Source organism: Schistocerca cancellata, chromosome 2, assembly GCF_023864275.1.
Source record: "Schistocerca cancellata isolate TAMUIC-IGC-003103 chromosome 2, iqSchCanc2.1, whole genome shotgun sequence".
In the NCBI taxonomy this organism is placed as follows: domain Eukaryota; kingdom Metazoa; phylum Arthropoda; class Insecta; order Orthoptera; family Acrididae; genus Schistocerca; species Schistocerca cancellata.
Window position 1 is genome coordinate 971300556 of NC_064627.1, and position 15207 is coordinate 971315762.

General features: G+C 40.1%; 1 protein-coding gene across 1 annotated transcript in view; it reads right to left on the bottom strand.

Moving 5' to 3' along the window:
- The window catches only part of LOC126162934 (serpin B3-like), a 56526-nt gene that overhangs the window by 20921 nt on the left and 20398 nt on the right, over positions 1-15207 (bottom strand). The window contains exon 3 of the mRNA XM_049919757.1: positions 13887-14066. Within this exon, the coding sequence (XP_049775714.1) occupies positions 13887-14066 (180 nt within the window). The remainder of the gene's footprint in view (positions 1-13886; positions 14067-15207) is intronic.

Consider the following 15207-nt stretch of genomic DNA (forward strand, 5'->3'; position numbering starts at 1 on the left):
GGAAAACATTAGTAACTCAATAGGTTAAATAATTTTGACTCTTCACTAACCCATGAGTAAACAGATACAGTTTCAAGAATTTTAAATTTTACGCGCCGTAAATTTGTGTTATCTGCTTATCAGGTTCAATTAAAAATATATATATTCAATCTTTTTGTCGACAGAAACAATGTTATACTGATGTCTAAAACTGATCGTTAATGGGGGTAGGAGGTGAAACGGACGGCCTTGGAGCAGGAGAGGCACCACAGGACATTTTAATTTGCACTGTCTATACTTTTACAAAAAAGTTCATAAAACATTGTTAGCATGACCAGGAAGGATTCAGGATTCACACTCATAGCAGTGGAAGTTCAAAACATAGCGAAACAAATTTTCTTTTACATGTGAAATTTCATCATTTTTTCACTTAGTATTGGTTGCATTTGTCGCTGTAGGTACACTTTTCTTCATAAGTAAGAGAGATTCTTCGATGAATTTTGCACAGCATACAAACCATCCTTACAGGTGTATGAAACTCTAGAATTTCCCAAATCTGTTAAAAACTGTGGTAAAAATTTAGATAATTAACTACAAAATTCGAGTTTTCTCTAAACACGAAGTTTAAAATGTAACAGCACATTAATTTTTTCATAGATTAACTAAATTCTAGAATTTCATACACCTGCAAATATAGTTTGTAAGCTGTGCAAAAGTCATCAAAGAATCTCTCTTACTTATGAAGGAAAGTGTTCCTATAGCAACAAATGCAGCCAACAGTAAGTGAAAAAAATCATGAAATTTCACTTTTAAAAAATATTATTTTTTCGTGTTTTTGAACTTCCACTGCTATGAGTGTGAATCCTGAATCCTTCCTTGTCATGCTGACAAAGTTTTATGAATTTATTTGTAAATGTATAGACAGTTTAAATTAAAATGTGCTGTGGTGCCTCTTCTTCTCTAAGTCGGCCCGTTTTACATCCTACCCCTATTCTATTGAAACAAGTTATGAAGTGTGACTGATCACAGTGAGATATATTTTAAAAAATTTAAACTTGACAATTTGTCATGCATTATTAAAATTGTGCCAGGTATGAAAGTGAAAAAAAATGATTTTATGAAATTAACCCTTGAATTATTGACACAGTGTTTTAAAATTAGATGTGCTAATAAATGACTTGCTTGCAAATTGGTCCCAAAATATGCAGTAATTAAGACAAAAGATAGGAAACCAACAGACAAATAGTGCATCAACAGTGTGAGATTTCCTGGGTCAAAGCTAAGGTTAGAAATAGTTAGATTTAATTGTCAGTTGTACATAAGATATTTAAAGATACTTAAGATTTTATCGAGATTATAGTTTTATTGTTGTCAGTAATGTATATAGTGAGAAAGTTTGGATTACTGTGAGGCATCAGAAGAAAAACTTAAATCTGCATAGATGTAGAAGTAAAGGGAAGGGCATACTGCAAAATGTGCAGAAGTTCTATGACAAATTTGTCAATTTAACAAACATCACACTTCCAGAATGAGATTTTCACTCTGCAGCGGAGTGTGCGCTGATATGAAACTTTCTGGCAGATTAAAACTGTGTGCCCGACCGAGACTCGAACTCGGGACCTTTGCCTTTCGCGGGCAAGTGCTCTACCATCTGAGCCACCCAAGCACGACTCACGCCCGGTACTCACAGCTTAGCAGTGGCTAAGCCATGTCTCCGCTATATCCTTTCTTTCAGGAGTGCTAGTTCTGCAAGGTCCGCAGGACAGCTTCTGTAAGATTTGGAAGGTAGGAGACCAGATACTGGCAGAAGTAAAGCTGTGAGTACCGGGCGTGAGTCGTGCTTCGGTAGCTCAGATGGTAGAGCACTTGCCCGTGAAAGGCAAAGGTCCCGAGTTCGAGTCTAGGTCGGGCACACAGTTTTAATCTGCCAGAAAGTTTCAAACAACACACTTGTTAATAATGAGATTTTATTTGTTTAAAAAGGATGTAAATTTAATCTACAGCACATATTATTTGACAAAGATATAAAGAGAACTGTAGCTGAGGTGAAATGTGCTAGTGACTGGGAAAAATCACCTGTAGCTCAAAAATAAAAAAAAAATGCACTCACGAATAAATTTACTAAAACAGTTTAAATACAAATATAAGTTGGGAGTTGAAATATTGATAAGAGAACAATACAGTGATTGAATATTAAATTAAAGCAGCATCAAATGTTAGTTATAAACGCAATAAAGGAAACATCATACTGATAATGAGTGAAAATGACTACATATCTAGAACAGAAATTTTTTTGAAGACAGTGGAATAAAACAATTAAATAAGGATCCTACAGCGAAATTTCGCAATGATTGAAAATCATCTGTCTCAAGATGTTGAAAAGAAATGGTTTCTCGTGTTGAACCAGCAAACTCCAGTCATGCAAACAAAGGATTAGCTGGACAAGAAAGACAAGTACATGGAACTAATCCCCAAGAAAGAACAGATTAACAGACATTTGCCATGTAAGTTAAGAAGTATACATTAATTCAATGAGCAATTATGTATAAAGAAGATCTATGACTTTTCTGATAGCACCAAACATATTTCAATACCAGTAGATGCATTCCTTGCATCACTTCACAAAGTAAACTTGTATACAAATATAGCACGTAGTGAAACCATCGATTTCACTAAAAACAATTTACTGGTACATGAAACTGTCTGTGTATGAAAAATGATAGAGCTAAGGTTGGCTTATAGTTATTTCATATGTTACCATAAACTTAACCACCAACCTAAAGGTTTAGCAATGGATAATGCTCTCTCCAGTATCATGCCTGAAACGTTCATGAACCAAATAGAGCAGAAATTTTTGATGAATGCCCAGAGTTAGCTAAGAAAATAAACTATTACCAATATGTTGAAGAAAATATTTTAATATTCAAAGGAACTGTTAATGAAATGAATGATTTTGCTCTAAAGCTTACTGTTTTTCACTTTGAAGTAAAATTTACTTTTGAATGTGAACGTAAGGGGCTAATCAATTTCCTTTACATAAATGTCACTAACGAAGACGATACACTTAAATTCACCATTGTCAGGAAACCCAGTTGAATGCATCTCATTATAGGTTCTTCATGGCAGTCTGTTCATTTACTGATGGTTGCCTCACGCTACCATTAAGTGAACGAGATAGGAAAAATGAAATATAGCTATTCTTAAGGAAGTCGTTGTAATCTCTTCAGTCTGTGGGTACAGATATGATTTTGGGTATTCACGTCGTAAAATTAATAAACTGTTTTCACCAGCTCTAGACCTGTATCACACGTTCGTGTTGGTCGTTTAGTTTCAGTTTTTGCTACAGTTGGAACGACACTCTGCACGCTGTGGCACTTGCTTTTATTTTTAAGACATGGGTAGGCAGAAAGGCGAAGAATACCTCTAAATCCAGCTACAAAAATTGTATTTCAAGCACAAGAACCATATACAGGATAAGGATGTAATCAAAACCACCTGCCTTTGAAAATTCCATGAACAAAAATTGCAATATGTGTTATGAAATATTTTTTTTTTCAACTAGAAAAGACTTGAAGTACACATATGTGTACTTTAAATATTTTAGAAGAAATAAATAACTTAAAATTAAAGCATTGTAATTTAGAATGCATCTACGAGTAATAACTATTAAACAAATTATGAAAACATTTTTCTATCCTTCTTTTATCACGGGGAGTGAGGGAGGTAATAATTGATTATAATGCTGAAGTTGTGACTAAAATGTTTCATAAAACAAAAATAGAGCACACGGAGAGCATTACTGCGTAAATAAGGAACAACAAGTGTAGAAACCTACGATCATGCTCGTGGAATGTAGAGGAAATGTGTCAGATAAAGTAGCTGAAAGGCTTCGGAAAACCACTTTAAGAATCGGGTCTCGTGTAAGAGAACCTCTTCATTGTTAGCTAAAACACAATACAAATATATAAAGTTGTAAAGTTAGTCCATCGGGTGGGCCTAAGATTAAGTACAACGACTGTCATAAAAACGTATACAGGTCAGTCAAACTGGTAGGAATTTTGAGGCCAGATTTGAAGAACACAGTATACTACGAAATAATAGGCAAAATTTGAAATCATCTAACTGGGATTAGACATTCAGTAGACCAACAGAGACACATCTTGAAATTTTACACACAGTGCCTGAGGCTGTCGTCACACAGGATGGAGTAGCACAGTTGATTTCGCGTTCTACGAGTCTTGTTACGTAACTTCCTGCTATTTCACGTTGAGGAGCCATTTCATCATTTGAAACACAAAACAAGTTCTGTGATATTTTGGCAACGTGCTACGGTGACAAAACCAATAAGACGCAAGACTGCTCTCCACGCTACCATCAGAAATTCCGAGACACCATATTTTATTTGTCGTGTTTACCTATAGCCCATATTTGGCGGGTTTTATGTTATAATTTACCTCATACGAATATATACTGTTTCTAAGCACCAGCAAACTGAATCTCTTAAGAACGCATAGAAACTGGTACGATTTGTTATTATAAAATGACGGGGAACATCGAAATGGTCGTTCAAGAAAATTCGTGTTACGTTCCTGTTATGACACACGTCGTTTTAAGGCAAAGGCACACTGAAGATACAACAAAAACGTGTCGTTCTCTTGCTACGAATTGTTAGAATCAAATTTCAGCCGGTAACAGATCAGCGATTAAAGCCTTCAGAAGATCGCAACATAAAATATACGGTCGCGTGTTACAGATGTTCAGTGTAGCGTAGTTGGTGGGGAACGAAGATATGAAACTGTGTTGTGGATTTGGGTCCACGTCCGTAATATGTAGATATTTTTTTTCGCCTTCGAGTTTTCGAAAGGTTGTGAGACTCTCGTATCAGATTAATAGAAATAATTTCCGTAATATCTGATGTTACCTAAATATAATAGCACTGTCTGTCTACAGTGTGTTTGTCCGATTTTGTGAACCTTTGTAAGCTGATGTCCTTACTGACTGGACATGTATCTTCCTTTTTAATGATATTACATGTTCATGAATACTGAAATTTTCATTTATGTATATTACAGGGGGAATAACATGACTAGCGTATAGGCATGACTGGCATACGCGTAGACCTAAAGCAGTACTTCATTCTCGTAAACAAACAGTGGTATATGCGAGTCAAATAAAGTTGACAGCTGCCGCTGGAGAGCTGAGGTCGCAAATCACATTAACCAGCTCGTCCCTCGTGATGTCGGATTTCCCGTCCGCGTCCACGTAAACGTTAGCTGCCTCGTCTCTTATGAAAACGGTTTATGGGACATTATTCGAAAATCTTGGAAGTACGTTATAACCAAACTTTCGGTATTTGAGAGGGTCTCCATCAAAAACGAGTCATCGTAGAACAATGAAACTTTGTGGATACATTTTTAAGGACATGCGAAAGAGAAATAATGAATGAACCATTTAAAGAAACACATTTTAATTTCCTCATGAGACTTGCGTTCCATTTTTATGTACCAGGTTATAAACATTGCTCAGTAAGACGAACATGTGCACCCACTACAGCCTGGAACTGCAATGAAGACTGTTCTGCTACTGCCCGAAACATTTCAGGTGGGATGCTGACCATCTACCTCGCCCTGCTCTTCTTCAGTGCCCAACGTATGTTCGTACCACGTTGATAAACCCAGCCTTTCAGGTAACCCCTCAGCCAGAAATCCAACGGGTTAAAATCTGGTGATCGTGGTGGCTACACAGCTTCGAGCGATCGGCCAATGATTCGGTTTTCTCCAGATGTGTTACGGAGTACCGAATGACCTCACAAGCAGTGCCAGGTGGACCTCCATCGTGCATCAAAGCAGTTGAGTCCAAATTACCCCCCTCCCGTAGAGCAGGGATCACATATTGGGGAGGCAGATCACAGCAACGTGTGCCGTTTACGCTGCATGTCCTTAGTGCCTGGAGTCCTTCAAGAAAAATGGGCCAGTCATTAAGAATTCCATGAAACTACACCACATAGTGACGCGTTGACAATGGAGGGGAACTCCATGAACTTTCTTTGGCGGTGACGTGTTTACTGCGCCACTGAGCGTAAATGATGCTTCATCATTCTACAAAAGGACCACATGTCGTCATATTCAACCCTTGCAAGAAACTTAAGAGCAAAGTCTATCCCGTGCCGTGGCAAAAGTGTCGAGTAATGTGAGTTTTGTACGGATATCATTTCATAATTGTTCGCAGCACTTTTCGAACGGTGGACCAAGGAATTTTCTGCTGTCGTGACAGAACTTGAGCACTGTTTGGAGATAGCACATCGCGTGCAGCATTCTCAGTCATGGCAACAATATCTTCTTCAGCAATTTGTGGCACAGTTGGCCGTCTGGCTCTTCCAGGAGCAATTTCTAAATTGCTAGATAGGTCTAACTTCCATATCATGTTCCTCAACCCCTTTGCTGAAAGAGGACTTCTTCTTATTCATTTAACGCGTCGATATGCGCGACGACCACCAGCACTATTTCTGTTGTTACGATAAAACAGCGTCACAAGTAAAGCCCGGCTCACCTTGTCCAGACCCCTGTTGGCTGTTTTCAGCGGTAATGCACACTGATGCTTGTGTTTCAACCCTACATCGCCATACCATTACCAAGACCTAATGGCAAGTCATTACGCTAACAGTACTAACAACGCAAATCCTGCAACTCACTGTCTGAACATCATTTCTATGATGTTGTTTACCAATACCGTAAATAGCTTTCCATCTCCACTAGCTGAAGTAGCGAATATTTAATTATAACTCCTCTGTATACGGATTTCGCCTGAAACAACCAAATAAAATACTTACTCTCCACTATGACTTCAATAATTCGGTGTACTTCAAGAATTTTGACATCATACTCAGACGGCACAGTCAGCAGAATTTCTCCCGTTTTGGTATAGCCCCACTACGCAGAAAAAGACGTTAGCAGTTCGCTGCACTTGCTGGCGGCTTGGAAAAGTGGCGGTGAGGGCACAGGCAGACTGAGCCAAGTGTACACAAGCATGATACATATTCGTGCATTAAATGTTTTAGATCAATGTTTTCATTTAATTACGAATTTTAACAATATGTTTCACGTATTAATGATAGGTGCATTACCTAAATTGCTTATCAGCTTTAAAGTAGTTCTATTACCTCTTATTGTTACATTGTAATACCAAAAAATATATGGATTATCCCTCTCTTACTTTCACCTACCTTCCTCCCCTACCCATCACACATGTTGCTTGAGTTTGTAAGATGCATAATGGGTTTAGTAAAATGCTAGACTCCATGGAATGTTCGCACACGTATATTACTGTGCGGTTCCCTTATTTTAAAACTTTTACTAAGTTCTTTTAAAAGAATTTTGACTTTTCGCAACTCGTGATTAATCAAGTACAACTTTGAGGATTTTAAAAATTGTTAATCTATATTATCTGTTATTCAGCTACAATTTTTTTAATTAAATTTTAAATATTTTCAATCTTATTACCTACAGAGGTAGTGATTTATTGACGTTTAACTTCATTTTAATATTAGAGTTGAAGTTGATCATTAAATGTGAAAGAAATAAGTTATCAAGTCGCCTATTACCAGTTGAAACTATTAGTATAAACATAAAAATATTAAATTGCTGCAGAATCCCTTATGACAATATGTCACCCATTTTCGAAATTATTGTATGAAGGCTTTCGATCGGGAACCGCATGAAGTAAACTGGTTAGCGCTTCGAGAACATCGTATTCCAGACTATATTGTTAACTGGATACAGCGTCTGTATGTTGAACCGCGGAGCTACGTCCAAGCGGCTGTAATAGTGTCCGATGACTTTCGTATCACAGTAGGAGTCCACCAAGGCTCTGCCTTATTACCGTAGCTCTTCATTCTTCTAATGGGCACTGTCACATCAGACCTGCACATGCCTCTACCATGGACATTTCTCAGTGCTGAGGACGTGGTATTGGCCGCGGAGAACAAGTTTGACCTCCAGACACAAGAGCGGAACGACAGACTTGCGCAACATGGCCTGCGGCTCAACAGAAAGAAAACTGAGTATATGGCATCAGATCCACGCGACGTTGGGACCATCAACTTTGACGAGGAAGATCTACCACGACTAACAAAATTTATCTCGGTTCTGCAATCGCTAGCGCTGGTCAGCTAAAGGACGAGGTCAACACAAGGATGCAGGCAGCCCAGATGAAGTGGCGAATGACAACAAGAGTCACCTGCGGGCGTCCAATGAAGGAACATCTACCGGACAGTCATCTGCCTGGCGCTCTTGATGGTACCGAGTGCTGACTGGCTACTAAAGGAGCAGAACGTCGACTGGAGAAGTCATGGAGACGAACTTGCTCAGGTGGGCATGTGGCATAAGTTCATTACGTCACGCTTCGAAGGAAACTGTCAGGAAATGTTTTTCGGTCGCACTGATCCAGAAGAAAATGGGAGACACCAGTCTCCGATGGTCTGGACATGCGCTGCGTGCAGAGAACGACGCTGTTGCAAAGGCAGCGTGCAGACTGGAAATCATGGGAAAGAGACCAAGGGGAAGGCCGTGACAGCAACGTGCCGATACTCTGCCCAACGGCATCAAGACACTAAATATTCATCTAGACATGGCCCACGATCGAACAAAATAACAAAACAAAATAGGTATTCCAATTACGAACAACTTAAACTGGAAGGAACACATAGAAAATGTTGTGGGGAAGGCTAACCGAAGACTCGTTTTATTGGCAGGACAGTTACAAAATGTAGCAGATCTACTAAGGAGACTGCCTACACAACGCTTGTCCGTCCTCTTTGGGAATACTGCTGCATGGTGTGGGATCCTTACCAGATAGGACTGACGGAGTGCGTCGAAAAAGTTCAAAGAAGGGCAGCACGTTTTGTATTATCGCGAAATAGGAGAGAGAGTGTCACAGAAATGATACAGGGTTTGGGTTGGTCATCATTAAAAGAAAGGCGTTTTTCGTTGCGACGGAATCTTCTCACGAAATTCCAATCTCCAACTTTCTCCTCCGCATGCTAAAATATTTGGTTGACACCGACCTACATAGGGAGAAACGATCACCACTATAAAATAAGGGCAATCAGAGCTTGTACCGAAAGGTATAGGCGTTCGTTCTTTCCGCGCGCTATACGAGATTGGAATAATAGAGAATTGTCAAGGTGGTTCGATGAACCTTCTGCCAGGCACTTAAATGTGATTTGCAGAGCACCCATGTAGATGCAGATGTAGAAAGGCAGCGAATGCTACCACCAGGAGCGACAAAGGCTAAAGAACAAGAAGAAGATATAAAATGAACAATTTTTTCCTTTGAAATATTTTCACTCTCATTTTAAGTGGCCGTGCTGTATTTGTCAGAACACAGTGCTCTTCCACATCTACATCTATTCTCCGCAAGTCACTTTACGGTGCGTACTTTGTATACCAGTTTCACTTCCTCCTGTTCCAGGCGCATATGGTCTGCGGGAAGAAAGATTGCTCGTAAGTCTTCGTGTGGACTCGAATCTTAATTTTATCTTGAGGGTCTATTCGTGACATATACACCATGTGTTCAAAAGCATCTGGACACCCCTAAACATATGTTTCTCATATTAGGTGCATTGTGCCATGTACTCCATATCAGCGACCTCAGTAGTCATTAGACATCGTGAGAGAGCAGAATGGGGCGCTACGGACTTCTAACGTGGTCAGGTGACTGGGTGTCACTTGCACGACATTGCACTAAACCGTACAGGCCGACCCCATCTGTTGACTGACAGAGCCCCCGACAGTTGAAGTGGGTAGTAATCTGTAATAGGCTGACATCTGTCCAGACCATCACACGGGAATTCCAAACTGAATCAGGATACACTGCAAGTACTATGACTGTTGGGCGCGACGTGAGAAAACTTGGATTTCATGGTATAGCGGCTGCTCATGAAGCACACATCACGCCGGTAAATGCCAAACGACGTGTCCCTTGGTGTAAGAAGCGAAAATATTGGGTGACTGAAGAGTGGAAAAACGTTTTATGGAGTGACGAATCACGGTACACAGTGTGGCAATCCGATGGCAGGGTGTGGGCATGGCGAATGCCCGGTGAACGTCACCTGCCAGCGTATGTAGCGCTACCAGTAAAATTCGGAGTCGGCGGTATTATGGTATGGTTGTGTTTCTCAAGGAGAGGGCTTCCATCCCTTGTTGTTTTGCGTGGCACTATCACAGCGAAGGCCTACATTGGTGTTTTAAGCAACTTCTTGCTTCCAAATGTTGAAGAGCAATTCGGGGACAGCGATTGAGTCTTTCAACACGATGGAGAACCTGCTCGTAATGCACGGCCTGTGGAGGAGTGGTTACACGACATTAACATCACTGTAATGCGCTGGCCTGCACAGAGTCCTGACCTGAATGTTATAGTACACCTTTGGGATATTTTGGGAAAGTCGACTTCGCGCCAGGCCTCACCAACCGAAATCTATACCTCTCCCCAGTTAGCATTCCGTGAATAATGGGCTGCCATTTGCCAAGAAACCTTCCAGCGTCTGATTGAACGTATGCCTGAGAGAGTGGAAGCTGTCATCAAGGGCTAAGGGGGGGCCAACACCATGTTGAATTCCAGCATTACCGATGGAGGGCGCCACGAACTTGTAAGTCATTTTCAGCCAGGTGTTCGGATACTTTTGATCACATAGTGTAAGTAAGAGGAAGCAACATATTGGTTGACTCTTCTAAGGATATGCGCTTTCGGAACTTTAACAGTAGACAATGCTGCGATGCAGAAATTCTCTCTCACAGTGTCTGCAAATGGAGTTGGCTGAGCATCTTTGTGACTTTTTCGCTCTTACTAAATGAACCTGTAACGGAACTTGTTCCTCTTCTTGCCTCTGTCAATCCTACCTGGTACGGATTCCATACTGACAGAGCAGTACTCAAGTACTGGTCGAATTATTGTTTTGTTCGCTACTTCCTCTGTTAATGGACTACATTTCCTGAGGATTGTTTCAATAATCTCAGTCTGGCACCTCCCTTACTCGTGATTAATTTTATGTAGCTGTTCCACTTCAAATCGCTACGTACGTGTACTTTTTTATGGAAATAACGGCTTCTAGTGGTTGTTCAGCAGTTGTGTAATCATAGGACAAACGGTACTTCAACGAACTTGCAAAACGTTATACAGGGTTATTACAAATGATTGAAGCGATTTCACAGCTCTACAGTAACTTTATTATTTGAGATATTTTCACAATGCTTTGCACACACATACAAAAACTCAAAAAGTTTTTTTAGGCATTCACAAATGTTCGATATGTGCCCCTTTAGTGATTCGGCAGACATCAAGCCGACAATGAAGTTCCTCTCACACTCGGCGCAGCATGTCCCCATCAATGAGTTCGAAAGCATTGTTGATGCGAGCTCGCAGTTCTGGCACGTTTCTTGGTAGAGGAGGTTTAAACACTGAATCTTTCACATCACTATTCGTGAAACTTGCCCGCACGCATTCAACTGTTTCTTCGCTCACTGCAGACCGACCCATTGATTTCCCCTTACAGAGGCATCCAGAAGCTTTAAACTGCGCATACCATCGCCGAATGGTGGATCTTTGTTGAACTTCGTCCTGAAGTGTCGTTGCACTGTTATGACTGGCTGATGTGAGTGCATTTCTAGCACGACATACACTTTCTCGGCTCCTGTCGCCATTTTGTCTCACTGTGCTCTCGAGCGCTCTGGCGGCAGAAACCTGAAGTGCGGCTTCAGTCGAACAAAACTTTATGAGTTTTTCTACGTATCTGTAGTGTCTCGTGACCATATGTCAATGAATGGAGCTACAGTGAATTTATGAAATCGCTTCAATCATTTGTAATAGCCCTGTATTTATTTATGTTGAGGGCCAATGGCCACTCGCTACAGCAACAATCGATTCTCTGCAGATCTTCCTGCATTTCGCCACAATCTTCTAGCGTTGCTACTTTTTTGTAAACAGCGTCATCCGCGAAACGCCTCTTCACGCTTTCGAAATTTGCTACATGGACATTTATTTACATTGTGGAAAGTAATGGTCCAGTAACATTCCTGTGGGTCACGCCCGAAGTTACTTTTACGTCTGAAGACTTCTCTCTGTTCAGAATGACATCCTATGTTCTTTCTGCTAGACATTCTTTAGTCTAATCACAGTCTTCCGCTCGCTCGCAGAGTGTTCGTTAGGCGGCAGTGCGGAACCATATAGAATGCCTTAAGGAAATCAAGGACCAAGGCATCCACCTGGGCGCCTGCGTCTGTCGTTTTCTCGGTCTTGTGGAACTAACGAACGACTTGGGTTTCACATGATCTTTGTTTTCGTAACCGGTTTTTTTTCCCTGCTGAACAGACGTTCCGTTTCCAGAAATGTCCTAGCAAGCAGTCATAAAACACGTTCCAACACCCTATTGTAGACAGATACAAGCGACTCAGGTCTACAGCTTTGTGTGTCTGTTCGATGATCCTTTTTGAAAACGGGGATGACCTGTGCTTTTTCATGTTTAGGAACGCTTCAGTCCCCTAGAAACATATGGCACTCGGCTGCTCGAAGAGGAGCCAGTTCTTTCGCATACTCTGTGTACAATCGTATTTTGTGGTACCAAAGAATTTCACTTACTCTGTTAAACTAGCAGTCCAACTACTTGAACAGAAACTAATTCGTGCGGTTTCGGTTTGTACGCATCAATATATATGTTCCGAGGATTATTGTGATGGATTTAGAAGGAAAAACAAATGGTTCAAATGGCTCTGAGCACTATGGGACTCAACTGCTGAGGTCCTTAGTCCCCTAGAACTTAGAACTAGTTGAACCTAACTAACCTAAGGACATCACACACATCCATGCCCGAGGCAGGATTCGAACCTGCGACCGTAGCGGTCTCGCGGTTCCAGACTGCAGCGCCTAGAACCGCACGGCCACTTCGGCCGGCAAGGAAAAACAGAAGCAGAATTAAGAGGGAAGCAATACAGACTATAGCAATGTTGCCCATGAGAGGTCATATATACTGCATTTCTCGAGGAATACCTTCAAATGTTATTTCTGACAGAGATGAACTCTTCAGTATCTTCATAGCAACAATAGTAACTATAGCTTTATAAACTGTCAAATGCTGTTTGATTTATAAATCACTGTCTTCAGTCATCACCAATCACCAACCATCTTTGGCAATCATCGGCAATTACCATCACCAATCAAGACTGAAAATAACGGACAGTCAGCATAATCAATCACCGCCACTCACCATCACTCACCGCCAGTCACCATCAGTCATTACCAGTTACCACCATTATATCTGTGTCAATAATATCTAAAACATTCATTAAAAAATCTTGTTGCTGTTGTTGTGGCCTTCAGTCCACAGTCACGCGATAAGCATTCCGCAACTATTACTGTCCAGCTGCGTTGGAAATTTATAACCTATAAACGTGTAATATTACGTTTCATATCTTGAGTTTAAGTCAACGATTCGGAAGACCTCGTATGGGGATCACTGTGATAGTGCTTCGACATCCCTGGTCTCTAGCCGCGACTGTGTGACACAGCTTGCACGACGATTGATGACGGTGCACAGCTAAGGTGTACAGTAACTATTATTAGCACCTCTTCTCTTCCAACTAATCAATCTTTTGCTGTACAGCCAAGCAACTCAAGTGAAATGCCGCGACTTTCGCATCTAGTGACAAAAAATCTAAGATCTCATGTGGCACTCAAGGTACTTAAACCTTTCTTGCGTTCTTCGAAACATTCCTTTATGAATCAGAGGTGTTGGATATATGCGTTCTGAGAGGTTTTAAATAGAAGCAATGGTCCTGTAGTGAAAGAAATTAACAGATAGAGAGTACTGACATTGTTCAAAGAACTATAGTTTTAGAGAAACTGACAATGATTTTTACCTGTAGCTGACTCATTAGTGTACTGATTCCGTCCTCCGTCACATTTCTGTCTTCAGGTAGATGCAGGCCCTTCGACAGTTGCTTTGCTGTGTTTCCACGAGCACCCAGAAATACAAGTGCTAGGATCACTTGTATACTGAGAGGCGAGAAGAATAGATTTTCTGCTCCATTTCCCAAAATCTGAAATTACGTAATCTTTTGAAGCGTTTTTCGGACGTTTTGAGGCATTCCTGAAACACAGCTGCAGAAACATCTAACACATACATATGGTCAATAAGCTTTCTTCACAAAGACCGGAGAAAAAAACGTTATTGACCTAAAAATCCAACTACTCTTCTGCTATTTACTAGCGAAGAACGAACTGCTGAACTGTAGGGTCTGAAGCTAGGTTAGTAATATATGGAAAAGCATTAAGTAAAATCGAATAGGTTACATGGGTTTTATCTGAAAATATATTCAAGAAATATGTTTTTCTACTCCGTAACGGAAAAACAAGGAAACTGAAATAAATGTAAGAGATATTTCTTACTACTGAGGAACAGAATATAGAGGAAATTAATATGTAACTTACAATGAAATAAAAAATTAAAAACAATACTGATGATGTTAAGGTAATTTCGTACAAAACTGTAACACTTTAAAAATTACACGTTTTCCATAGAAATTATCCAAATCGGTGGCCACGTTCTGATATGTAGACAGAAGACCTTTAGAAAGAGATACAGAATCTCATGCATGACAGCAAATATCACAACATGATCGTACTAGGGGACTCTGATGGAAAAGTAGGGCAAGAACTAAAGAATGATTCGACATTCGTGGAATTTGCTCAGGAGATTCATGTGTCCGTGAATATATTCTTCCAAAAAATAATAGGCAATAAATGACATTAGGAAGAAATTAAACTAAAATTAAATTGACGTTATTCTATCAAACAGTCACGAAATTATCCATGATATCATGACCTATTTAACTTTTAAAATTTCGAGCGGAATAGTGAGGCCAGAATAATAATAATAATAATAATAATAATAATAATAATAATAATAATAATAATACCGTAGTTACAAGTCCAGAAAGGAAGATTCGCCAGGCACGAAGCGAGAAATGTAAATGAGAACTTATTCAACAAGAACGAAGGCTACCGGATTAAATCAAGCAACGAATTCTGCTTCCTGAAAAATGTACGTACATAGGATTAATTATTTAATAATAAGTACTTACGCGAATGACATTAGTTCTTTCAGGTATGAAAATGCAATGAAATGAAAATACTGTGGAGCAAGACAGTTATTAAAGAGAATGCGAGAGCTTCAGGCGA